At 40.9% G+C, this 26,989-nt stretch overlaps 1 protein-coding gene across 5 annotated transcripts in view; it reads left to right on the forward strand.

Moving 5' to 3' along the window:
• Positions 1 to 370: 370 nt before the first annotated feature.
• Positions 371 to 26,989, forward strand: part of APH1B (aph-1 homolog B, gamma-secretase subunit) — a 59,411-nt gene continuing 32,792 nt past the window's right edge. For all 5 annotated transcript variants that reach the window (XM_036260778.1, XM_036260758.1, XM_036260767.1 and 2 more), the window contains exons 1-4: positions 371 to 516; positions 1,860 to 2,030; positions 9,369 to 9,439; positions 10,195 to 10,317. In XM_036260778.1, coding sequence (XP_036116671.1) covers positions 404 to 516; positions 1,860 to 2,030; positions 9,369 to 9,439; positions 10,195 to 10,317 — 478 coding nt within the window. In that variant the 5' untranslated portion in view covers positions 371 to 403. The remainder of the gene's footprint in view (positions 517 to 1,859; positions 2,031 to 9,368; positions 9,440 to 10,194; positions 10,318 to 26,989) is intronic.

Below are 26,989 nucleotides of genomic sequence, written 5' to 3' on the forward strand. Positions count from 1 at the left end.
TTAGACACGGGATCCTGTCTCTCTTCGGCGCTGTTTTTCTTCGTACCCTGTTCTGGCCCCGAAAGGGGAATGGGGACCTCCCCTCCTCTCCTAGCCATAGGGCAGCCGGCGCCGTACATCTGATCCATGTGTGTACGTGCAGTGAGACGTAAGGGGGACGCTACAGCTCCGGCCCTGACGTCACCAGTTATTGCAGCCTCGGGATCCGAGCTGCCGCCTCGCCTGGGGCGGCCCCAGACGCTGGGTGGGACCGAAAGCTGGCGGTGAGGCCCGAGCCCCGCCCCTCCGCCGAGCCCCGCCCCTCCGCCGAGCCCCGCCCCTCCGCCGAGCCCCGCCCCGCGCTCGGCTCGGCCTGCGCCCTGCGCACCTCGCGTCCCTGCCAGGCCCCGCGGGCGCGGTCGTCATGACGGCGGCTGTGTTTTTAGGCTGCGCCTGCATTGCTTTCGGACCTGCGCTCGCTCTCTACATCTTCACCATCGCCACGGAGCCGTTGCGCATCATCTTCCTCATCGTCGGGTGAGGCGGTTGCGCTGGGAAACCTGGAACCGGGGCTCCCCTCCCCCGCCGGGGGTACCGGCGACCCCGGGCGTCACCACCCAACTGCTCGCCTTGTTGGGCTTTGAAGGGGAGAAGGGTTGAAACGGGGAGAGCCGAGACCCCTCTCTTCTGGGACGCCTCGCCCGCCTCCGAGGGTCAGCCCGAAAAGAACAAGAACCCCGCGACCCCAGAGGGCGGGCTCTGGGGAAGGAGTTAACACTGTGGGTCTCAAAAACCCTGATACTGGGCTCCTGAGGTTTTGCTTAAGATCCGTGTTTGGGCTGTAGTGGGTCGTGAAGAAGCCACTTAAATTGAATGGGGGAAATGTGGATACGTTCAAATATGCATCTTTTATTTTTCTGGAGACGGGGTCGCAAGTTAACTTCAGATTCTCGCCGTTTCTGTAACCCGAAAGGGGTTAAGGGCCATAGCACCTGGGCATCCAGTACTTTAAAACACACAGATGCACAACCCTTACCCTAGGTCAACTGAATCGGAATGCCTACGGGGGTGGGATTCAGGCTATGGATTTATTTTAAAGCTTCCCAAGTGATTCAGGTGTGCATGCAAAGGGTAGAAACCTGTACAAACACAGAAGCACCAGTCAGTGCGTCTGCTTGCAGGAGCTTGGTAAATACCGAACTCTGGTGGTGAATATGGTCATAATCCTAGTTTTCCTCTGGCAACTCTTACTGAGGCTTCCCACGTACCCCTACACCCTTGAGTCTCACTTCACACCAGGAGAAAGCCAGGCTAGGCCAGTGGTGCTCACCTTCTCTGAGTTTTTTTCACTTCTCACAACTGTATAGAAAATGCTGCATCACATTGTCAATTAAAAAGCGATAGAGTTTGGGCAAAGGGTTTGTAAAGCTTGTTATAATCACTAAAATCCATAGGAATGTTGTAAAAGCAAAGCCTGGAAAACTAGATCAGAACACAGCTTTTCAACTTCTGGATTTTATACCAATCACTCTTAATAGAGATGTAGATTTATTTTTTTTCCCCTGGGAAAACATATTTGCACCTCAATGCGCAAAGCATTAATCAGGAAGAATAGCAAATAAAATTTCCAGCTAGACAGTCCTTGGCCAGTAGTCTGCAGATGTACTTAAATAGTAGGGTCACTGAAAGAGTGATTTGTTAGGAAAAATCCCAAATTCTTTTTGGATTACATGTTCATCTCACCAGAGAAAATCACCACTGATCCACTGATTAAGAACAATGGATCCAGAGCATCACTTTATGAGCACTTAAAAAAAAAAAAAATTAATCCTGTACTTATGTTTACTTGTGATCCTCTCCCTCTCCCCTTTATTTTTCAGAGCTTTCTTCTGGTTGCTATCTCTACTGCTTTCCTCCCTTGTCTGGTTCGTGGCAAGAAGCATTGCTGGCGACAATGATGGACCAGTACAGAAATATCTGCTGATCTTTGGAGTGTTAGTCTCAGTCCTTATCCAAGAAATGTTTCGCTTTGCATATTATAGACTTTTAAAGTAAGTTAAATATTTATTTACCTTTTTTCCAGTTAATTTGAATGATGATTTAGTAATTTGAAAAATTGGGGATGTAGTGTAGTATTTGAAAGCCCATGCCTTTCTACATAGTTTGAAGCCAAGTGATTAGAACATTTCCAATCTGAAAATATTGAGTATTTTAGCTTGTGGATAGTCTTTCCTTCATTCACTCATTCAAAAATTATTTTTTGAGAATTTACTCAATGCCAGGCATTATTCTAGGCTCTGGGGATACATCATGATTAAAAGCGTTTCTGTCCAGGCCCGGCTGGTGTGGCTCAGTATATTGAGCATCGCCCCATGGATTGAGAGGTCCGGGTTCTATTCCCTGTCAGGGCACATGCCCCGGTTGGGAGCTTGATCCCCAGTAGGAGGCATGCAGGAGGCAGTCAGTCAATCGATGTTTCTATCTCTCCTATTTTCTCTCTCTAAAAAAATCAATAAAAACATTAAAAAAAAGTTTCTGTCCTTGTGGAAGTTATTATAGTGGAAAGAGACAGGCAAATGAATGTATAAGAAAATACATTTGTATATTAGAAGATAATAAGTGCCATGAAAAAAAGCTAGAGAAATAGACATTGAAACAAACAAAAACCATTCCACCTTAGAATTTATATCAGCTTCCCTTTGTCACCAGCTAAAATAAATAATTCTTACAGAGATTATGCCTACCATTATTTTAATTGTGTTAGGGAAAATAGGGGTTTATTTTGTAATATTTCATATTTGTAATAGAAAAACACATTTGCAAATAAAGCCGTAGGCATGAGTTCCCTTTAGGGAGCTGTAGGCCAGAAAGTAGGTCATCTAGGATTCATGAGGACTTCACATGAAACCACTGATTTGAAACACAGTTTGAACTTAGAACCATATTTTCTTTCAGGCAGTCATGAGATTGGCTTTGATTATGTGGTAAGACTTAGTATAATGATAAATGTGCTCTTTCCTCTTTGGCAGATGAGATAGTTAAGCCACTCCATGAATTTCATGGATGTAACCAAGACAGAGCTTCAACAATATCTCTTATAATAACTTCTGATAGTTTGGTCTTGCCAATATGCTAGTCTTTCACTATTTTTTACTTGTTGCTTTAAATAACAGATATTGAAATTTAATAAAAGCAATTTAAATTATAAATTGAAAACCATGAAGCCATTGTTTACAAGCAAAAGTTATATTTTAGAAAATGTTTAGAAATTTCCATTAGTTCTTGGAAATAATAAAAAGCAACCAACAAATATCAAAGATAAAACTTAAGTTCCCATGGGAATGCATTATCCTTAACAGATGGACATTAATCTGTGATTGAATGTTCCTGAGAATGCAGCAGTTACTGCCATCCCAAAATTTAATTTTAACTGTGGAATATTATTAAGATAATAAAAATCTCCCTCTTTCTGACCTCTGCCCCACTCAAGAACCACATAGTCAAATGAAATGTCTGCCACATGGTAGTCGTCTCTCTTACAGCTAAATGTTCCTCATTTCTTCACCTGGCCCTCAGAAGACATGTCTGTGGCTTCCAAACCTTTTCTGGTCTCTTTTCTTTTATATCAGTAGACATGTCCCTTTTTGTCAGTGCCTGGACCCAGCAGAGTACCCTGCTGTGATCATAGGAGTGCCGAGGGCAGTGGCCCTTCCCTCCCTTGTCTGGGCACTGTACTCTTTAAAAAGCCAGCCTCAGGTTGCACTGGGTTTTCCTATCAGTAACATTCTTGGCTCATGATGTTGGTTTTGCATTTTCACATATGATGGTTCTAGTTTTGAAGTAAAATTTTGAATAGGTTTTCATTTAGGACATGGATTTAGTAACCCTTTGACTTTAGGTTCTAAAACCTAAATGGGTATCTGCCTGTTTCTTCGCAGTTCCCACCTGAAATGCAGCTCTTTATTAGCACTAACCTGTGGTTCCAAAGGACTAGACACTGAACATTGGTTGACATTTTTGATGAGGGCAGTGAGGGAAGAGGGCCACATGCAGAAGGAATTACGGCTGTCAGTAGTCTGCAGGCTCTCATGCCAGCTAGTTCAGAGAAGCCTCTTTAGGGCCTTCCGGAAAAACCATGTTTACTGCTCCAAAAGGACCTTTGGAAATTTGCAAAAAGATATTAGCACAAACTTGTATTAACAGGTGCCTTTTGGTTGCCTTTGCAAAATGCATCTTCAGCAAGTGTTTGAAATATTGTACATCATCTTCCTAGAAGATTTTAGAAATGTTGGATGTTACGTAGTTACTTGGTAAAACAAGTTAGAGAATTATTATGATACTTTATTCATGGCTAACATTTATATAGATGCATTTAAGTTCCTCTCTTATGCTACACTACATTCAAAGATAGGAACTTCAGTTTAATCAATATTTTCACTATCCCACTGCCAAAGTACATCTTGAACATTTAAATTTAAAGTACTGCCCTAATCAAATTTTTGATGTCTGAATTTGATGTCAAGATGAAAATGAGGAGAGTTTGCACCAGTATTTTTTTTTTTTTACATATATGGATCTGAATCAAAGTATGTATCACTGCAGTTTACTATAAGTTTATTTTATGGGTCAGGCCTTAAAAACAGTACTTCATCTTGAATGAATGAATTATAACTTTCAGCCTAGCAAAGAGTTGCGCTGTGAGAAATTGGCTGTGGCCACAAGTGATATCCCTTTCTACCTTCATTTCTTTTTAGAACTCTGAGTTATGGCCCTGTACACTGCCTAAAATATATATTAGAATTATTTTTTTTTTGGCTTGGATTGAAGCTTTTCTAGCTTAATTCAATATTGTCTTATAATGCTGATACCATAAATATTTGGTAATTTGAGAAAATCATTTATAAAAAAAAGTTAAGATAATCATTGCTATAATTCCTTAAAAGGCATATTTTAAAATTTTTCTAAAATGGTATATTTAATTAATTTATTATTATTATTTTATCCTCACCCAAGGACATTCTTGCATTTATCATTAGAGTAGAAGGGAGAGAGGGAGGAAGAGAGAGAGAGAAACATCTATGTGAGAGAGACATATCGAGTGGTTGCCACCCACACAACCCGAATCAGGGCTGGGGACAAACTGCATCTGAGGCACGTGCCCTTTGCAGGAACCGAACCTGGGACTCTCTGGTCCGCGGGCCGACACTCTAACTGCTGAGCCAAACCGGCCAAGGCGTTATATTTAATTTATATGCATATTCCTTGGTACTGTCCCTCTCTTACGCAGGTGTCCAAAAAAAAAAAAAAATCAGAAAAAATGAGAAATATGGAATGATTTATCATAAGTATTTCAAACTTTATATATATATATATTTTTTTATCCTCACCCGAGGATATTTTTCCATTTTTTGTACAGATAGAATGGGAGGGAGAGAGAGGAAGGGAGAGAGAGTGAGAAACATCGACGTGAAGGGACACATCAAGTGACTGCCACCCGCACGACCAACCAGGGCCGGGGACAAACTGCAACCAAAGTACGTGCCCTTAGCGGGAACCGAACCCGGGTCTCTCCGGACCGCAGGCCGACGCTCTAACCGCTGAGCCAAACTGGCCAGGGCTCAAACTTTATATTTTTAAAATTGGGCTTTTTTTTTCTTTTGTTCTTAGACAGTATAATAAATGAAAACAAAGGATTTTCCACTTCAGTATAATGGTCATATTAAGAACACTGTCTCTCATATCATCAGTTGTGTGTTCTGTGAGGAACGCGGAAACTGATGGTGTTTTGTACTTTCTCACTTCCTAATCTTAACATGGAGAACTATTAGTGCTATAGTCCTTTCCTCCCACAAACTTGTAATATAGAATGAGGAAGTTTATTAACTTTTCAGTTTATATATTTAACATATTTGTGATAACAGTACTTCACTATACCAAATAGCAAAAATCTTGAAAAAATTTTTTTTTATCCTCATCCGAGGACATTTTTGCATTTATCTTCAGATAGAGCAGATAGAGTGGGAGGAAGAGAGAAAGAAACATCGATGTGAGAGAGACATATTGAGTGGTTGCCACTCACATGACCCCAACCGGGGCTGGGGACAAACTGCAACCGAGGTACTTGCCCTTAGCGGGAACCGAACCCAGGACTCTCTGATCCGCGGGCTGATGCTCTAACCACTGAGCAAAACAGGCCAGGGTGCAAAAATCTTTTATTCATTACTGAGTAATTTGTATAAAACAAAAATCCTCCCAAATTTATTGATTCTTTTATATACCATTTTCCACCCTTTTGCTTTGCATCTACCTTTGTTTTTGTAGCTTAGATGTGTCTCTTGAAGGCAGCATATGATTGGGTTTTGTTTTTTGGTCCAGTCTGCTACTCTGAGCCTCTTTATTGGTGAATTCAGTCCATTTACATTTAGGGTAATTATTGATGTATGAGGATTTCCTATAAATCTTTTATCCTTTGTTTTGTGGTAGCTCTCTGCTTCCATTGGTTCTTTTCCTTTGTTTTTCTGTTTTTGTTTGTTTATTTGGTGGTATCCATACTTCTTTCTTCTGTTTCCTCCTTTTTTAAGCTGTGTGTCTCAATTTTAGGTTTTTTGTTGTGTGGTTACCATTAGGTTTATGGAAAAGAAAGTTGCATATATACAGTAGGGTATTCCCCCCCACCCCCACCCCATTTAGTGCTCTTATCTCCATTCTCCTTTGCCAGTTTAGACCTTCACTCCCTCCCCTTTTATGTGTTCATTGTTACAAATTATCCCTGTTTATGCTGTAAGTTTTTTGGTGATCTTACTCATAGTGTTGTGACCTTATGCTCTTTATTTCAGGTAGAATAATCCCCTTGAGTATTTCCTGCAATATAAGTTTTTTGGTGATAAATTCCCTCTGCTTCTATATGTCTGGGAAAAATCTTTATTCTCCTTCATATTTAATGGATAGCTTTGCTGGATATATTATTCTTGGCTGGTAATTTCTCTCTTTCAGTCGTTTGAATATTTGGTTTCACTCTCATCTGGCTTACAGAGTTTCTGCCAAAAAGTCTGATGATAACCTGAGGGATTTCCTTTGTAGGTCATTTCCTTCTTTTACCTGGCTTCTTTGAGAATTTTTTCTTTGTCAGTAACTTTTTACAGTTTTAATATATTGTGCCTTGGAGAGGGCCTCTTTGGATGGAGGTAACTTGGTGTTCTGTTTGCTTCTTGGATTCAATGATCTAATTCCATAAGTTTGTGAAGTTCTCATCCACTGGTTTTTTAGTGGGTTCTCTGTTTGTTTCTCTCTCTCTTCTTCTGGTATGCCTATTATTCTTATATTGCTTTTTCTGATGGAGTCAGATAGTTCTCATAGAGCTCTTTCATTTTTAAAAAAATGTTCAGGCCTTTCTCTTCTTCCCTCTGTGTCATTTCTAGATTCCTATCCTTGATATCACTAATTCTTTCCTCCATGTGGTCAGCTCTGTTTCCTGTGCTCAGTAGTTCACTCCTAATCCCCATAATTGAATGCTTCATTTCCAGGATTTCTGTTTGGGTGGGTTTTTTTGTTTGTTTTAAATTTTTTTTTTCTTTATTGACATTAGAGAGAGAAGAATGGAGAGGGAGAGAGAGATAGAAACATCAATGAGAGAGAACATCAACTGGCCGCCTGCTGCATGCCCCCCACTGGGGATTGGGCCCACAACCTGACCATGCGCCCTGATCACAAATTGATCCAGCGACCTCTTGATGCATGGGTCAATGCTGAACCACTGAGCCACACTGGCCGGGCTTTTGATTGTTTTTTAAAGTTTCAATCTCTTTGGTAAAGTACTCATTTTGTTCATTAATTTGTTTTCTGAGTGCATTAAATTGCCTGTCTGTATTTTCTCACATCTCAGGTATATTCAGTACTTTGATCTTGAATTCTCTGTCATTTATATCACATATTTCTATGTGCTCCAGTTTGGTTTCTAGAGATTTTTCATTTTCTTTCTGAGCTGCCTTGCTATCATTGTTATTCATGGTATTTGCTGGTCTCTTCTGTCTAGGCATCTATGTATTATTGGTCCTTTTTTAGCAGCTTTCTCTGAAGAGGTCTTTCTTCTATTTTCCCGTAGGAGGCGCTGAATCACAAGGTTTTTACCTCTGTGAAATCCCACAGTTGACCTCTGCTGCTGCCATCAAGACAGTACAGCCACACTGCTTGGGTTGGGGTTTGTCTTGCCCTCTCAGTAATGGTGACTCCTGACCTTTGTGAGGTCCCCCCACGAACTCCAATTGGGGATCAGTCACAGAGGGAAACAGTGATTCTACTGCAATAGCTCTCGATTTACAGATAATGTGTTTCTCAATGCAACACCAAGGGTGACAGGAGGCGAGTTTTGGGAGTCCAAGGGGGAGCAGGGCTCTGTGGGCTCCATTTCTTTGTCTGCAACACTTACCGCCCCACAGTGGACAACTGTGGCAGAACCCTCATGCTGTGTCCTTGCCCAGGTGTCTCAGCTGGCTTAGTTGTAGTTCACACCCCACACTCCTGTAGGAGTGCTCACTGAGACTCTTCCTTCCGGCCAAAGGAAGCACCTGCTACCAATGGCTTCCTTCCCTCTCCTGGCCGAGCTGGCCGGCGGTGAGCTCCTGGCTGCAGGGCTGTGTCCGTGGCTGTCTGAGCTCTCCTCCCTTCTTGCCTTCCCATTTGTTCCCATGTACCCACCTTTAGATGCTTCAGTGTGCAGTTCTTTCAGGCGTGCCTCTATATTGAGCAGGGAATCCTTTCCTGAGTTATAGTTCATCAGCTTGTTAAAGTTTCAGGGGGAGAGACCAACGTGATTTCCCGTACCGCCATTCCTCTGACCGCCATAGGATATTGAACTAAGTATTTACTGGTCTCAGAAAGTAGTCAGAAGTATTGCTTTTTTTTTTTTATGATGGTTTGTTTACTTATATTTTTTTTATTTTTCTCTTTTATGTGAAAGTCAGATAAAGGGAAAAGTGGGCTGGAAATTTTGATTGATTTTAGGTAATTGCAAATTTCCTGGGTTTTTGTTTAAATGGATTTTAGATTTAGAGTATAACCTTATCAAAAGCCTCAGTAAGTACAGTGATACCTCGGTTCTCGAACATAATCCGTTCCAGGAGGACGGTCGAGAACCAAATTGTTCGAGAACCGAAGCAATGAAACCAATAGGAAATAATGGAAACTGGATTAATTCGTTCCAAGCCCCAGAAAATGCCTATTTACTGGCCTAATTTGTATATAATATGTAGAAAAACATAAGTCTCAACAAGAAATAAAAGTGTACAGTGGAACCGAGGTATCACTGTATCTGGATTTTGAAGTATCTCGTGTATTTTCCTGATATGCTGCTTTTTCTTTTTCTTTTTAATTATCTGTGTGATTTACTTTAGAAAAGCCAATGAGGGTTTGAAGATTATGAACCCAGATGAGGAAGCACCTTCTATGCGACTGCTGGCCTATGGTAAGTTAGAATTGCATGGTATTGTTAAAAAAAAAAAAAAAAAATCAAGTTTGGGACAAAAGCCATTATTATCTTTTATATCTTTGTAGATACAGTATTTTATTGCTGCCTGGTCTATTGGTGTATGTTGTTTATTTTTCTAGCTTTTTGGGGCCATTATGTAAAAGGATGTGATTGCAGGTGACGCTTGTCTGTGGGTCCATTACATATTAGCCCAGTTTGAAAGTTAGGTTTTTAACACTCTAGTTAACTAACAATTTCTAAGTGAGGTTACTGTTACCTTCTCTGGGTGGTTACCATGACTTTGGCTGTACTAGAACGACTCTTTATATTACGGTTAATACCTCTGCATATTTTGAATCACCCAGTTTGGCCCTGAGATCACTTCTTACAATGCAGTCACCCTTCAAATGCAGTTCCCAGTTCTAAGCCATCAAACTTAATTCTGCAGATTCTGTCTTCATAAACCAAAGCCAGAGCTTCAGCATTGTATCCTTCTCTATCTCACCTATTGCTTCTGTGCCTAGCTAGATCTTTTTCTGTCCTTTTTCATTTCTCTACTACACTCCACTATTCATTTCCTTTCCTCTTCTCACTTGATTCACCTGCCTTTTCTGAGCCAGCTTTCCACTGTTTTCTCAATAGCATGTGCACCCTTTCCCCTTCAACAAAAGAGCGTTTCCTAGACCTTAGACATTTGATTTAAGACAAATTAGAGCATGGAAGGGTTTAACAGTGTTTTTCTTCCTCTTTAGTTTCTGGCCTGGGCTTTGGAATCATGAGTGGAGTATTTTCCTTTGTGAATACCCTGTCTGACTCCTTGGGGCCAGGCACAGTGGGCATTCATGGAGACTCTCCCCATTTCTTCCTAAATTCAGGTATGTGCCTGGTAGTTGTGTATGTTTAGGCTTCTGTTCTAAATGATCATCCTGTTGGAGTTCCCTGGTTTAGGAATTCAAATGAATAGAAATTTATGTTATATTTTCTAAAGGCAAAATACTGTTAGATACCACAAAGTAAAGGTCCTAGGAAAATAAAAGGTTTGGTTTGAATATTTTAGAATTTTAGAGTGGAATTTAGCTTTTATAAAATCTATTTTATTTTTATTTTATTATACTAACAATGTTGCTGTATATTTGATATATTACAAGTTAACTTTTATAGGCTATATGCTCTTTTTTGTTTTTATCAGTTTGTATTTATTTTTAGTATAAGCCCTAATCTTTAATTAACTGTTATCTTGGCCTCTTTTTGGGATAGGCAATATAATTAAATCTTGAAATTAAGAGGAAAAAATGGTTCTCGTTTAATGTGAAATAATGTTCCATGCATGTCTAAAAATATATACTTAAACATATATGTATCATTTAAAGAATAACAACCCATCTTCCTTGTTTCTTAAGAGCTAGAACAGAAGCAGGACCTTAGAATCCCTTGTTCCTCATCACTCTTCCCTCACAAGTAACTGTTGTCCTGACTTTAGTTATTAATTTCCTAGCTTAATCATTTTGAAAGTTAGGTTTCTAACATGTATACATGTTTTGTATGTATACATGTATGTATCTGAAAGAAAATTAATAGTTTTCTGTTTTTGAACATTCAAAAATAAATCATACTATATTCTTTAAAAAAAAGAAAGAGAAAAAATGATAATAGATGAATTGAGCTTTTTAATCAAAAGATGCAGTATAAAAGAACCAAGTCAATTGAAGGTGCTATTTTATCTTGATGATAAAAATTAAATGTGAAATAATGTCACAAGATAAAAATTATCATGATACAATGATCACATCTTTGAGAGTTGGTAAGGTACATAATTAACATAAGATTTCTCCTTAATTTCACAAGAAGAATCTCTTAAAAGTAGTTTTAAAAAACCTCACTCTAAGTTTTATCTGCACAAGTTATATCATTGAAATAAGTGATCCCGCCCTGGCCAGTTTGGCTCAGCGGTTAGAGCACAGCCTGCAGTCCAGAGAGACCCGGGTTCGGTTCCTGCTAAGGGTATGTACCTTGGTTGCAGTTTGTCCCTGGCCCTGGTTGAGTTGTGTGGGTGGCAACCACTTGAAGTGTCCTTTTTACATCGATGTTTCTCCCTCTCTCTCTCTCTTCCTCTCTCTCCCTCCCACTCTATCTGAATAAAAAAACGGAAAAATGTCCTCAGGTGAGGATAAAAAAAGAAAGAAAGAAGTGATCTCATTCACACATTTTTTTTTTATGGACCTAAGAAACAGGTTTATTGAAGAAAATATAATCTTATAGGTTTGAAAATATTATTTAAATAAAATTTTGAAGTAGCTATGTGATTACAGCAATATTTTTTACTATAAGAATTATTAAAAAGAAATAAAAAGGAGTCCAGGAGTCCAGCTGGTGTGTCCAGTGGTCGAGCATCAACCCATGCGCCAAGACGTCGCCAGTTCGACTTCCAGTCAGGACACATGCTCAGACTGTGGGCCCGATCCCCAGTGGGGGGCATGCAGGAGGCGGCCAGCCGATGTTCTTTCTCATCGATGTTTCCATCTCTCTCTCCCTCTCATTTCTTCTCTATATTCTGAAAAGAAATACTACCAATTTTATAACTGAATAGGATGCCTTTGCCTCTTCTAGGTGAGGTTACTTCAAAGAACTCCATTGTTATTGTGAAGATAAATGAGCTGATGATATATGTGGGATTCTCGCATCTTGCCTGGCACATAGTGAGGCCTCAGGAACTGCTATTCGTGCCTCTAGCGGGAAGCGAACCCAGGGCTCTCTGGTCTGCAGGCCGACACTCCAACTGCTGAGCCAAACTGGCCAGGGCCCCATTCACACTTTTTTTTTTTAATCCTCACCCAACGACATTTTTTCCCATTTTTGATAGAGTTCAGATAGAGTGGGAGGGAGAGAGAGAGAAACATCGACGTGAAAGGGACACATCGAGTGGCTGCCACCCGCACCACCAACCAGGGCTGGGGACAAACTGCAACTGAGGTACATGCCCTTAGCGGGAACCAAACCCAGGTCTCTCTGGACCGCAGGCTGACGCTCTAACCGCTGAGCCAAACCGGCCAGGGCCCATTCACATATTTTAAAAATTAAATTAAATTATTATTATTATTATTATTATTTTTTAATCCTCACCTGAGGGCATTTTTTCCATTTTTTGTTCAGATAGAGTGGGAGGGAGAGAGAGGAAGAGACGGAGAGAGAAACGTGAAAGGGACACATCGAGTGGTTGCCACCCACACGACCCAACCAGGGCTGGGAACAAACTGCAACCGAGGTATTTGCCCTTAGCGGGAACCAAACCCAGGTCTCTCCAGACCACAGGTCAATGCTCTAACCTCTGAGCCAAACCGGCCAGGGCGATTATTATTATAATTTTTAATCCTCACCCGAGGATATTTTTTTTCCCATTTATCGTCAGCTAGAGTAGGAAGTGGGGTGGGGAGAGAGAAACATTGATGTGAAAGAGACACATCAATTGGTTGCCTCCCACATGACCCCGACCAGGGCTGGGGACCAAACTGCAACTGAGATACATGCCCTTGACTGGAATTGAATCAGCAACTCTTTGGTCTGCAGGCCGACGCTCTAACCACTGAGCAAACCAGCCAGGGCTAAATTAAATTATTGTTTATTTAACATCTACACGGAAGTAATTTCTGTGTTCAAGGAAGTTAACTTTTAGTAGGGGGAATGAGATTTTTAAAAAAGTGATTAAGCGTTTCAATACAGTTTAATAATAGAAAAGATATAAAGATGTATGACCAAATTTAAAAAGTATTGCCACAGAAATTTAGAGACATTCTGCATGTTGTTCACCACTTCACTTCAGGCCTTGGTATCTCCTGTTTAGAGTACTAACATCCACCCCCACTTTCCATGTGAATCCGTCCTGTACGCAGCCACCAAACTAATCTTCCCCATACAAAATGTATAGTGGCTTTCCAAGGTCTACCGGATAAAGTCAGGGCTCTTTACATCTGGCTGCAAGTCAGAGGGCAGGAAAGGGTATTAATGGATCATACTTATTTAGTGGTGCTTCCAACATAGCAAATTGCTTTTTTTTTTATCCTCACCTGAGGACATTTTTCCATTTTTTTATTCAGATAGAGCTGGAGGAAGAGAGAGAGAAACATCGATGTGAAAGGGACACATCGAGTGGCTGTCACCTCCACGACCCAACCAGGGCTGGGGACAAACTGCAACCACAGTACGTGCCCTTAGCAGGAACCAAACCTGGGTCTCTCTGGACCACAGGCCGATGAGCCAAACTGGCCAGGGCACAAATTACTTTTTAAAAAAACGTTCCATAATTAGAATATTTTAAAAATGATTATAGTACTGTGTGTCCGTTTTTTAGAACAAATGTATATAAATAGCTGAAGTCTGTTAGAACCCAATGTAAATTAACAAAAACATAATCAGGAGGGGGTATTACTGCTACAGTTTCCTGTATTTTCTTAAATTGGCCTATTATACTGCCACATCAGTAACATTGTTTTGGTTCTGAATTAGCATTCTCCTAATGGAATTCCTTTTTCTTCCAGCTTCTTTCACTAGATGGTGCTAATTCACTTTAGTGAGCTAGGCTGTTTTCCTAAAACTAACTTTCTTTTCTTTTTTTTTAATCTTTATTGTTGAATATAAAATGTATTACAGATGTTCCACATTTTTCCCCCATTGACACCCTCCTCCCCATTCCCGCCCCCCTCCCACCTTTTCCCACACTATTGTCTGTGTCCATTGGTTATGCATATAAGTTCTTTGGTTTATTTCCCCCTCCCGCCCCCCCAACCCCTTTCCCTTTGAGGTTTGTCAGTCTAGCAATGAATTTGTACTTCTTAATCTCTTCACCTTTTTTACCCATTCCCCCAACTCCCTCCCATCTGGCAACCAACAAAATGTTCTCTGTATCTATGAGAATGCTAAAACTAACTTTCAGTGATTCTTTTGGAAGAAAGTAAAAGAAGCATATGCTAGCAGTTTGACAATTGTATTTGTCATTTCTATTAATTCACGGGAAAATTTAAAGAAAAGAAATTTTTTTACCTTTATTGATTTTAGAGAGAGAGGAAGTAAGAGGGAGAGAGAGAGAGAAATATTGATGAGAGAGAACATCCATTTGCCACCTCCTGCATGCCCCCTACTGGGGATCGGACCTACAACCTGGGCATGTACCATGACTGGGAATCGAACTGGCGACCTCTTGTTGCATGGGTTGACACTCAGCCACTGAGCCACACCAGCTGGACAAGAAAAGAAAATATTTTAATGTCTAAGTTAGGAAAACGGGCTGACCATCTGTGAATACGTTACTGTAGAGTGAAAGAACAGCTGCTACTTTGTCATGTGCAAGAGTTTCTTATTTATTATAACATTATCCTTTGGAGCATAAACTTTGAACTATACATTTAAGAAATTACTTTTTATTGCATTTAAAAATAACCCATAATTAGTATATATTTGTTGTTATTTATAATTGTTACCATTTATATAAGCATGAGCTCATTTTTAATTTTTCAGTTAAATCTATAAGTTTATATGTTAGTTTAACATATTCCATTATAAGTGCCTGAGTAATCAAAATAAATAAGGAATATGGAGGTCATTAATTAATATATCTATGTTAGTGTAAGATATATAATACTAGTATGTACATGTGTTTTTATGTTATAGATGGGTATAGTTTATAAATAACACGCACATATGTATATGTTCTTCTTCTTTTTTTTTTTTAATCCTCACCCGAGGACATTTTTCCATTTTTTGCACAGATAGAGTGGGAGGGAGAGAGCGGAAGAGAGAGAGAGGGGAGAGAGCGGAAGAGAGAGAGAGAGAGAGGGAAACATCGACGTGAAAGGGACACATCGAGTAGCTGCCACCCGCACGACCAACCAGGGCCGGGGACAAACTGCAACCGAGGTACATGCCCTTAGCGGGAACCGAACACGGGTCTCTCCGGACTGCAGGCGGATGCTCTAACCGCTGAGGCAAACTGGCCAGGGCTATATGTTCTTCTTTACTTGTAATTATGTAGTTGGCTAGCATTAACTTTTATTAGAATCATTACCATTTCTTGGTAGTACTATATAGAGGCAAAAGTATGGGAATTAGAGTCCTAAATTCAAGTCTTATCCTGGTGAATTTAGTATTTTGAACAAGTCCATTTAATCACTCATTTCACAAATAATTATTAAGCATTTTTATTCAAAGAAGTTATAACAAGCTATGAAAATACAGCCCAGCCCTGGCCAGTGTGCTCAGTGGCTAGAGTGTTGGCCTGTGGACCAAAGGATGGAAGGTTCGATTCCCAGTCAAGGGCATGTACCTTGGTTGCTGGTTCAATCCCCAGCCCTGGTTGGGGCATGAGTGAGAGGCAACCAATTGATATGTCTCTCTCACATCGATGTTTCTCTCTCTCCTCCCCACTTTCCACTCTCTCTAAAAATCAGTGGAAAAAATATCCTCAGGTGAGGATTAAAAAGAAAATATAGACCAGTAAATATCTATATCTTCCACTCACAGTAGGGAATAAAGACAACAGCTAATTACAATGAAGTGTGATAAATACTTTAGGAAGAACCATGAGCACACAGAACACAGCTCTAGCCCATGCTTAGATGGTATTGTATTTCTTTGTAGTACTTACTGCAGTTGTATTAATTGGTCAACTATGTAGTTATTTGTTTAGGTCTTTCTCTCCAATCAGATGTTAAGGACTGTCTGTCTTATTCATTGCAGCATCCCCAGCACCTTATGGAATATTTTGTTTTTAGATGGACCCACAAATATTTATTTTTAAAAGATGAAAGCTAGGTATAGCTTATGGAGGAAATCCTATTTGAGTAGAGAATTAATGGATGAATACAGTCATGCACTAGGGAATACGTTCTGAGAAATGTGTCACTAGGCAGTTTTGTCCTTGTGCAAATATCACAGACTGGACTTACACAAACCTAGGTGGTATAGCCTACTACACACCTAGGCTGTGTGGTATAGCCTATTGCTCCTAGGCGACAAGCCTGTACAACAGGTTACTGTATAAAACAACACGAGATTAGATCAAGCACAAGAGAAAATGATGCAATCAGGAGATGAGGTAAGCACTAGCGGTATGAGGCTGCTGCTGGAGTAACACGGCACAGAAAGATCAGTAAGCCTTTCTCTAGGAGAAATCAGTATGGTCAGACCACATGTGGAGTATTGTGTTCAGTTCTGAGCACTGTGATTTAACAGGAACACTGAAGAACTAAAATTGGTATAGGACATTGTCAGTATGATGAAAGATCTAGAAGCTGTGTCCTATGGGATATGATTGAAGGAAGGAGGAATATTGAGCTTGAAGAGAAATTAAAGTAAGAGAAATATGTGAGAGATTCCATTTTTGCCCCAATTTGTCATTTCTCTGTAATAGAATTATACATCCACATCCTTGCCTTGCCTCATGGTGGCTGGAATGTACTTCCTGACCATGACCTTGAGCTCACTTGTGTGACTTGAACTGGCCAGTTAGTGGATGTGATGTAAGTCAGAGGTTTGAAAAGCACTGGTATGTTGGCCTGCCCTCTTGGGCTCTGATCTCATGCCATGAGAACATGCTGCACATAATTAATACCCATGTAACCTGGACCCCAGAATGAACATGTATAGAGCAGACCTGGGCCCAGCATGCCATGGGGAGCCAAACCCAGCAGCCTGCAGCAGAGCTGCCCAGCTGAACCCAGCCTTAACTAATCAGAGCACAGTCAACCTTAGACCGGTGAGCAGGAGGATAAATCCTTGCTCTTGTAACCCAGTGAGTTTTTTTTCTTTTACTCACTTCCTTTCACAATATTTTAAAGTATAATCTTTATAATGTGACAGTTTGTTAAATGTTTATATATATATATATATATATATATATATATATATATATATATATATAAAAATTGAATTTATTGGGGTGACATTGTTTCACAAAGCCATACAGGTTTCAAGTCTATAACTCAACAAAACATCTGCACACTGCCTATCGCCCATAGCAGTCTCTTTCCATCCCCATTTATCCCTCCTTTGCCCACCTCCACCTACCTCCAGCCCCCTTTCCCTCTGGCTATCACCACACTGTTGTCTGTGTCTGTGTGTTATATATGTATATATTTTCTTTTTATCCCTTCACCTTCTTTCATCCAGCCCCCCAATCCCTATCGCCCTGACAACTGTCAGTCTGTTCCATGTATCCGTGCTTCTGTTTCTATTTTGTCAGTTTATTTTGTTCTATAGATTCCACATATAAGTGAGAACATATAGTATTTGTCTTTCGCTGACTGGCTTATTTCACTTAGCATAGCAATCTCTAGGTCCATCCATGCTTTCACAAAGGTAAGAGTTTCTTCTTTTTTATAGCCGCGTAGTATTCCATTATGTAAATGTACCACAAGTTTTTTATCCACTCATCTACTGATGGGTACTTGGGCTGTTTCCAGATCTTGGCTATTGTAAATAATGCTGCAGTGAACATAAGGGTGCATATATTCTTTCAAATCAGAGTTTCGAGTTTCTTTGGATCTATTCCCAGAAGTGGGATGACTGGGTCAAAAGGCAGTTCTATTTTTAATTTTTTGAGGAAACTCCATACTGATTTCCATAGTGGCTGCACCAGTCCACATTCCTGCCAGCAGTATACAAGGATTCTCTTTTTTCCACATCCTTTGTTGTTTTATTGATGATAGCCATTCTGACAGCGTGAAGTGATACCTCATTGTGGTTTTAATGTGCATTTCTCTGATGATTAGTGAGTGATATTGAGCATTTTTTCAAATGTCTGTTGGCCATCTGTATGTCCTCTTTGGAGAAGTGTCTGTTCAGATCTTTTGCCCATTGTTTAATTGAGTTGTTTGTCTTCTTGGTGTTGAGTTGTATAAGTTCTTTATATAATTTGGAGATTAACCCCTTATCAGATGTATCATTGGCGAATATGTTCTCCCATACAGTGGGTTCCCTTTTCATTTTGTTGATGGTTTCTTTTGCTGTGCAAAAGCTTTTCAGTTTTTTCAGATGTAGACCCATTTGTTTATTTTTTTCCTTTATTCCCCTTGTCCAAGGAGACATATCAGCAATAAAAGTTTAGATATTTATTTATTTATTTATTTAAAGAAAGGGTTGTCTGATTTATTTATTTATTTATTTTTGGTACGTGCCCCTAGTAGGAACTGAACCTGGGACTCTCTGGTCCACAAGCTGATGCTCCAACCGCTGAACCAAACTGGCCAGGGCAAAAGTTTAGATTTTTAAATGAAAGCTCTTTACAAGAAAGACTATCTCAGATAACTACATTACCAACTGCAAAGTGGTAGAGAAAATATAACATCTATTAATCACACAAGAGCATGATAGAGATTAATATGCAATTTTTATTCTTTTATGAACTTATTAGAATGTTAATGTCTTATAATAAATTATCACAACTAACTGCACTGGCTGTGACACAAGGATACTCTATATGCTGTAATATGTTGTCAATTTTATCATTAAATAATGTGTTTAATTATATGTTTTCATTATATCCATTGTGTAATAGTCTTTTTTTCAAGCTGCTCAAATAACAGAATAGCATATTACACTTCTGGACTGTCCTTTCACTAAACCTGGCCTGTTGTAGACTCTAGTAGCCGGTGATACTAGCGTGACACCTGTATGCAGAGCCACCTTCGGGCAGTGTGCAGACAGGCAGTCCAGTGGATTGCTTCACAGTTTGGCTGAGAGAAGGACACAGGCCGTGGCTCTTCCAGATAGGTCCCGGCCACACTGATGTTTCTTTCCTCACAAAGCTGAGTGGCCAGCCCCTGCTGACCCCTTTGCAGCTCAGGCAGCCTCATGTCTTCTGCTTCTGTGTTCTCTCAGGCCTTGTTTCTTCTTCACATGTGAATTGGTCCTTATTTTCTTCATCTACTGCTGCCTTTAACTTTGGATGCTTATTTTGTGTTTAGTTTTTTTTTTTCTTTTCTTGAATCAGTCTCACAGAGGTTTTTTTTCATAGCCACGATGAGCAGGATAATACCCCATAAAGATGATTTGCTTTGGGAAAGAAATAATATTTTTTTGAATAATTAGAGGAGAAGACCCACCCTGTTTTCACAGTTATTGATCAGTCTGGCCTTCCTCAGCAACCTCCGCTTGATTCTGTGCAGCTCCATGGCTGTGCTGGGAGGATGTGCTGGGAGTCCTGGCTTACTGCCCTGCTCCGTCCCACTTCTCACCAGAGGTGCTCTTCACTGCCGGGGCCACTTGCGCCAGTCCCGTTCTCTCCACAGCTCTGCACAGAGAGTCAATGCTCACGCCAGGGCTGCCCGCACATCTGGGGCATTGCCCACACTGTGACATGTTTTGTTGGTGTACTCTGAGACTTTCCAATACTTCCTGAAACAGGTTTTAGCCAAATTTTCTAAAACTGGACTTTTCTTATTATATACGTAAATGTTTGGAAATCTTTATGGTTCTTTAAAGAAATCAATCAACCTTGAGGTTTATTTTAAGGGATAGATCTTTTTCACCTTTTTCATTATCCTTAAGTTCTTCACCAAACATTTACTTGAATATTTTGACATACAAAGGTTTACTTGAATATGTCAACCTTGAGATCCAAGTCCCCATGGCTGTTTGCTTTTCCGTCTCTAGGGGGACTTTCTCCTTTATTATTCAGTAGAACAATGATTTGAAATACTGCTGACTTTTCATCGGAAAATCTGGAGGACAGAAGACAGTGGGACACCTTTTTATTGATTTATTTATTTAAATTTAACAGCATATGTGCTCATTTTATTTTTTAATTAATTAATTTATTTTTGTTACAGATGTTTCTCCTTTTCCCCCCACTGATACCCCCCTTCTTCTCCCTCCCCGCCCTGTCCCCAGCTTTGTTGTCTATGTCCGTTGTTCATGCATACATGTTTCTGTATCATCATGGTGCTGATGTCCTTACTCATGCTGTTGAGCTTCTTCAAGATCATGGCTCTGAACTCTACCTCTGATAATTTACTTAACTGCATTTCATTGATCTCATCTTCGATAGAGTTCTCTTGTTCTTTCATTTGGGATTTGTTTCTTTGTTTCACCATTTTGGCTATCTCAGTGGGTTTTGGAGCCTACCAAATTTTCCCTGTGGGTGTTGGTGTTCTGCTGTTTGTGGCTCCCTCTACTGGGTTTGGATGAGCCTGGGTGGGCCCATGTTAAACACCACTATCAAGTCTTGCTTTCCTGGGTAGATTTACAAGTCCAGGAAAGGTTCAGTTATCCTCTAGCTTTTTGCCTGGAGGCTAGTAGTCTCAGTTACTCAGGGCCTTGGAATGTAGCCCTGGTGTTCTGCATAAGAGGATTTCCAGAGGGTGGGATAAATGCTGGTTGTTAATGAGCCTCAATTTGCATTTCTTTGCCTCACCTGGAAAAGGCTGAATATCCGGGGTTGGGGGGTGGGGGAGGTGAAAATGCTGCTTTTCCCTACAGCTCTGGGAAGGAGCACACTGGCCACTGTCCTTTGTGGCCGCAACTCAGCAAAAACTCTGAGTGCCCTCCAAATCCCAGGTGTCCCCACAGAGTTCCAGCCTAGACTGCCCTCCCTCTGCTGGAGCCCCAGGTGAGTGGCTCTGGCTATTTTAGCCTCTGTCCCCAAAGGCGTTGCTCACAGCTAAGACTGCTGCTGTCCATGGGCTCCCAGCCTGCCACCCTCTCATGCCTCCGCAGATACTACCAGTGTCCCTGGTTATATGGTCCTGCCCTGCTGCGTTTCTGTTGCTTTTTTCCGAAGATTTGTCTTTATTTTAGTTGTAATTACCGTTTGGCCCTGGGAGATTGTCTGTGCAGCTTCCATTCACTCCGCCGCCATTTTCACATCCCGCGGCACCTTTTAAAAGCAGTGTACCTCTGCCGTCTTTCTTATCTCAGTTGACGTACTTCGTCCTTTCTGTTGCTCAGGTCAAAAACTTTGGAGTGATTCCCAATTCTTTCCTTTTTCTCATAACTCACTTTCAATTCAACTACAAATCTATCTCCAACTTCTGTTTAAATCTCCATCCAAGTTCTTATGGGCTTGCTGTTGCTTTATATGTGACAGCAGGAATAGATGGTTTAAGAGCTAGTTTGAACAAACATTTTCAAGAAGAGTTAAGTCTGATGGTGCTGGAACTATTCCAGACCTGAAATTAAACATGGAAAGGTCCCAGTTAATTTCATGAAGTCAGTGAAGCATTAATACAAAGTAATAGAATCCTGAAATCCCCACACTCACTGTCTGCTGCCAGAGGTGGGTTCCCCATTAGGAACCCCAGGTTCCCATGAGCACCGCCTTAGACCCCATGCTCCCAATGGCAGCTTCAGCCAGTGAGTTTTGGCATGGTTTCTTATGCAGCATTTTTGTGACAGTGGCTGACTAAGTGTTTTATAATGTGTCACTTATGGAAAAAAAGAGTTGACTTTCATGATCCTTCCAGAGCCTTCCTATGATCAAGGATCCGAGACTTCCTCAGCACTGTTGATAAAAATTTGAGGTCAAATAATTATTTGTTTGAGGGGCTGTCTTGTATATTGTAGGGTGTTCAACAGTACCCCTGGCTTCTATGTACTATATGCCAGAGGCACCCCACTCCCAGTTGTGGCAACCAAAAAATGCCCCCTCTTGGGGCAAAATCATCCAGCTGAGAATCACTGATTTAGAAGGCCGATTTGGGTTTGAGAATGAACTTTTCTACAGTGACTGTTTTACTGAAGTAAACTTCTAAAATGGAAGTATTTTAAGTGGAGCCTACAGAATCTACTTTTTTATTGCATATGGGACTAGATCAGACAACTTCTAAGGGACTTCCCACTGACTCTACACTGAGCTAATTTGAGGAGAGAATTTCTTTATTTTCAACATTTGCTAGAGATTTTAAACATAAAATTATATTCTTGGCAGTCTTTCTGGCTCATAAACTTAACTTTGGGGGCATTTTCTTAAATATAAAATAATAAATGCTACTTAAACAAACACCTGTAGTCATTCAAATTGTTTTCATGTCATCTTCTTTATGATATGGTTGGTATTAAGAGACAGTAATATGCCTCTCTTATGGCTATGTCATATGAGATGATTTTCAAAATGTCTCTTTAAAGTTGGAGAATGTTATTTGATTAGTAATACAGGTATATCTACATTACAATAAACTAGGCCACGGAATTCTCTTACATTTTTTAAAGTAGAAGTTTCATGTTAAATCCCTGCTACAGGAAAGGCATTTTCATTTAGTTTTGTGGCCTGACTTCTTGAACTAGGTCATTAGAGATCGCTCAAGAATCCAGAACTTTTGTAACTAGGAGGGATGGAGGAGAGTCTCTCACTTCACAGAACCTTGACACCCCAGACCCTTCTCTTACTTGGAAAAGGAAGCCAGAAGCACATTGTTCATCACAGCTTTCTGTTGCTGCCACCACCCAGCAGCAGCCGGGGCTCTCTCCTGCATGGTGAGAGATACGCTGAAGTCATCAGGGGAAACCAGAAGATAGCAATCTCTGTGCTGCCAGTAGTAGGATGAGTTGCTGTCTTAGGCTATTGTTTTTGCAAGGACAGAAAAGCAGAAATCAGGAATGAGAGAGAGGGGGACAAATGTGGAAACGAGGATATTTATGAATCTGTGTGCTAGAGTATTTGGGGTTTATTCAGGAAGGATAAAAGAACCGAACAGTTAAATGTAGCCTCTTCAAGATAACACTGAAACATTTTGCTCAGAAACAAGTTAGACTGAAACATTTTGTACCAAGAGAATTGGAAGATTGTCAGAAGAGGAAGTCCATTATTGAACTAGACAGCTACAATTTCACACATACAATAGTTATTAGAATATGTATCTTGCTGATTATGTTTCAAAACATTACAGATTATGGAAGCTCCTTTCATTAATCTGGATTATAAACTAATTTTGATAATATTATGGTTAATTTAGAGAAGTTTTTTACTACTTTTAAGAATATTAGAACAGCCAAGCTGGTATGACTCAGTGGTTGAGCATCAACCCATGCACCAAGAGGTTGCCATTTCGATTCCTGGTCAGGGCACATGCCCAGGTTGTGGGCCAAATCCCCAGTGGGGGGCATGCAGGAGGCAGCCAATTGATGTTCTCTCTCATTGGTGTTTCTATCTCTTTCCCTTCCTCTCTCTCTCTAAAATCAATAAAGAAAAAAAGTGTTTTTTTAAAGAATATTAGGACAAAACAAATTTTAGGGTTAGAGTCACTGAAGAACTTTTATAATTTTATATTTAGGAAAATAAAATGAGAAGTGTTTTGTAATTAAAAGATGGTACCCTATAGCTACTATTAGCAAATCTTCATTTCTAGTTTGAGTTAATTCCATTTACTAGAGAGAAGTGTTAAATGGCATGCATATAACTCTAGCCTGATGTATGAGGCAGAATAGTTTAATTTTTTTTTTTTTTTTATCCTCACCCGAGGACATTTTTTCATTTTTTGTTCAGGTGGAGTGAGAGGGAGAGAAAGGAACAGAGAGAGAGAGAGAGAAACATCAATGTGAAAGGAACACATCGAGTGGTTGCCACCCGCACAACCGACCAGGGCCGGGGACAAACTGCAACCGAGGTACACGCCCTTAGCGGGAACCGAACCCGGGTCTCTCAGGACCGCAGGCTGACGCTCTAACCGCTGAGCCAAACCGGCCAGGGCTAATTTTTTAAAACTCATCTTTATTGTTGAATGTATTACAGATGTTCCCCTCTTTTATCCCCCACTGACCCCTTCTCCCCAATCCCACCCCCCTCCTGCCTTCCCCACACTATTGTCGGTGTCCATTGGTTGTGCATATATGCATGGAAGTTCTTTGGTTTATCTCATCCTGCCCTCCCTCCCCACTTCCCTTTAAGATTCATCAGTCTAACAGCCAATTTGTACTTCTTAATTCCTTCATCTTTTCACCCGTCATTCCAGCCCCCGCCCATCTGGAAAGCAACACAAAGTTCTCTATATCTGTGAGTCTGTTTCTGTTCTGCTTGCTCATTTTGTTTGTAGATTCAATTGTTGATAGATATGTATTAATTGCAATTTTATTGTTCATATTTTTGTTCTTCTCTTTCAAAAAGACCCTTCAACATTTCATATAATACTGGTTTGGTGGTGATAAACTCTTTTAACTTTGTCTTGTCTGGGAAACTCTTGATATGTTCATTGATTCTAAATGATAGCCTTGCAGGATAGAGTAAGCTTGGTTGTAGGTCATTGCTTTTCATCACTTTGAATATCTCTTGCCACTCCTTTCTGGCCTGCAAAGTTTCTTTTGAGAAATCAGCTGATAGTCTTATGGGAATTCCTTTTTAGGTAACAAACTGCTTTTCTCTTGCTGCTTTTAAGATTCTCTCTTTGTATTTAACCTTTGGCATGATGATGATGTGTCTTGGTGTGGACCTCTTTGGATTCATCTTATTTGGGACTCTCTGTGCTTCCTGGACTTGTATATATATGTTTCCTTCACCAAGTTAGGGAAGTTTTCTGTCATTATTTTATCAAACAGGTTTTTAATTTCTTGCTCTCTCTCTTTTCCTTCTGGCACCCCTATGATGCAAATGTTGGCACGCTTGAAGTGGTCCCAGAGGCTCCTTACACTATCCTCTTTTTTTTTGGATTCTTTTTTCTTTTTGCTATTCTGATTGGGTGCTTTTTACTTCCTTATATTCTAAATTGATGGTTTGCTTCTTGGTTTTACCTACTCTACTATTGATTCCCGGTAAATTATTCTTTATTTCAGTTAGTGCATCCTTCATCTCTGACTGGTCCTTTTTTTATGTTGTTGATGTTCTCACTAAGTTCCTTGGAGGTCTCCTTAAGTTTCTTGAAGGTCTGACCAAGTTCATTGAGCAACCTTATAACTAGTGTTTTGAACTCTGTATCCAATTGATTGCTTATCTCCATTTTGTTTCGTGCTTTTCCTGGAGTTTTGTTCTTTTCTTTCATTTTGGACATGTTTGTTTGTCTCCTCATTTTGGCTACTTCCCTGTGATTGTTTCTATATATTAGGTAGAGTTGCTATGTCTACTAGGCTTCATAGGGTGGCCTATTGTAGGTGTCCTGAAGGATCCAGTGGCACAGTCCCCCTGATCACCCCAGCTGGGTCCTCAAGGTGCACCCCTAGTGTGGACTGTACACCCTTCTGTTATAATTGAGTCTTGATTGCTATTGGCACATCAGTGGGAGGGATTTACTCAGGCTGATCAGCTGCAAGGACTGCCTGTGCCCACTGACCACTGACTTCTAAATACCTTGTAGGATCACCTGTGTAGGGGCCCACCACACAGAGCACAACTTACTTCATCAGGGCTCTTGAACCCACTAAGTCCGCTCATTGAGTGTGTCACTTGTAGAGGTGGTTGGGTGATGGTGTTTTGATGTGATCTGAAGCTATTCACTGGGTGTGCTGGCTCTGGGGCAAGGTCAGCCACTGCTTATGTTCTATCCTGGGCTACCTGGTATAAGCTACAAGGTGATCTGCTGATGGCTGCTGCTTGTGCTGGGCTTGGAGGTGCCCAGGAAAAGCCAAGTTGTGAGCCAAGGCTGGCTGCTTCTGGTGCCAGGCATGAGGCCAGTTAATGAGAGGTATGGGGCTCGCTGAGACCAGATGCTGCTTGTTTGAATTTAGGAAACTCTGAAGCAGGATCCAAGACAGGCCAATCCTATGGTAAAGCCTTTGGAAACAGCTTAGGTGGGGCAGGGCCTCAAGGAATCACTAGAGCAGGGCAAACAGTGTGAGTCAGGTTGCTGGAGTCCCAGGTATGGTGCCAGTCTGCTGCCCCAGGGAAGGGTTCACCAAAGGAACAAAGGCCTCTGCCAGCAGGTCTGTCTAAGAGAAAGCTGCCTCTCCAGTCCTTGTCCGGAGGCCAAACAGCTCAGTTCTTCCCTGTATATCTCTGATGCCTTTCAAGCTGCCTCCCCTCCGAGCTTAGAGGGAGCAAGTCAGAGTAAGTCCATGTGCGGGCCCTTTAAGAGGAGCTACCTGGGGCTCCAGAAGCCTCAGCTTCCTCAACCTCAATTCCCGATGGTTTTACAGCCAGAAGTGATAGAAACTTTTCTTCCTGGCACTGGAACCCTGAGCTGAGTGTTTGGTGTGGGACGGGGACCCCTCGCTCCTCAGGGAGGACCTTCCCAGCTGAGGTGTCCTCCTGATTTTTATCTGCCACAGTGGGTGTGGGACCAGCCTGTCAGCACCTCTGACCCTCCTACCAGCCTTGATGTGGCTGCTTTAATTCCATAGTTGTAGGACTTCCATTCAGCTCCATTTCAGGTGGTTCTGAAGGATGGTTGTTCTGTAGTTTAGTTGTAATTTTTATTTTTATCCTTACCTGAGGACATTTTTCCATTTTTTGTTCAGATAGAGAGGGAGGGAGAGAGAGAGAGAACCATCGACGTGAAAGGGACACATCGAGTGGTTGCCACCCACACGACCCAACCAGGGCCGGGGACAAACTGCAACTGAGATACGTGCCTTTAGTGGGAACCGAAACCAGGTCTCTTTGGACTGCAAGCCGACTCTCTAACTGCTGAGCCAAACCGG

This window comes from Molossus molossus, unplaced genomic scaffold (genome assembly GCF_014108415.1).
Source record: "Molossus molossus isolate mMolMol1 unplaced genomic scaffold, mMolMol1.p scaffold_m16_p_1, whole genome shotgun sequence".
Classification (NCBI taxonomy): domain Eukaryota; kingdom Metazoa; phylum Chordata; class Mammalia; order Chiroptera; family Molossidae; genus Molossus; species Molossus molossus.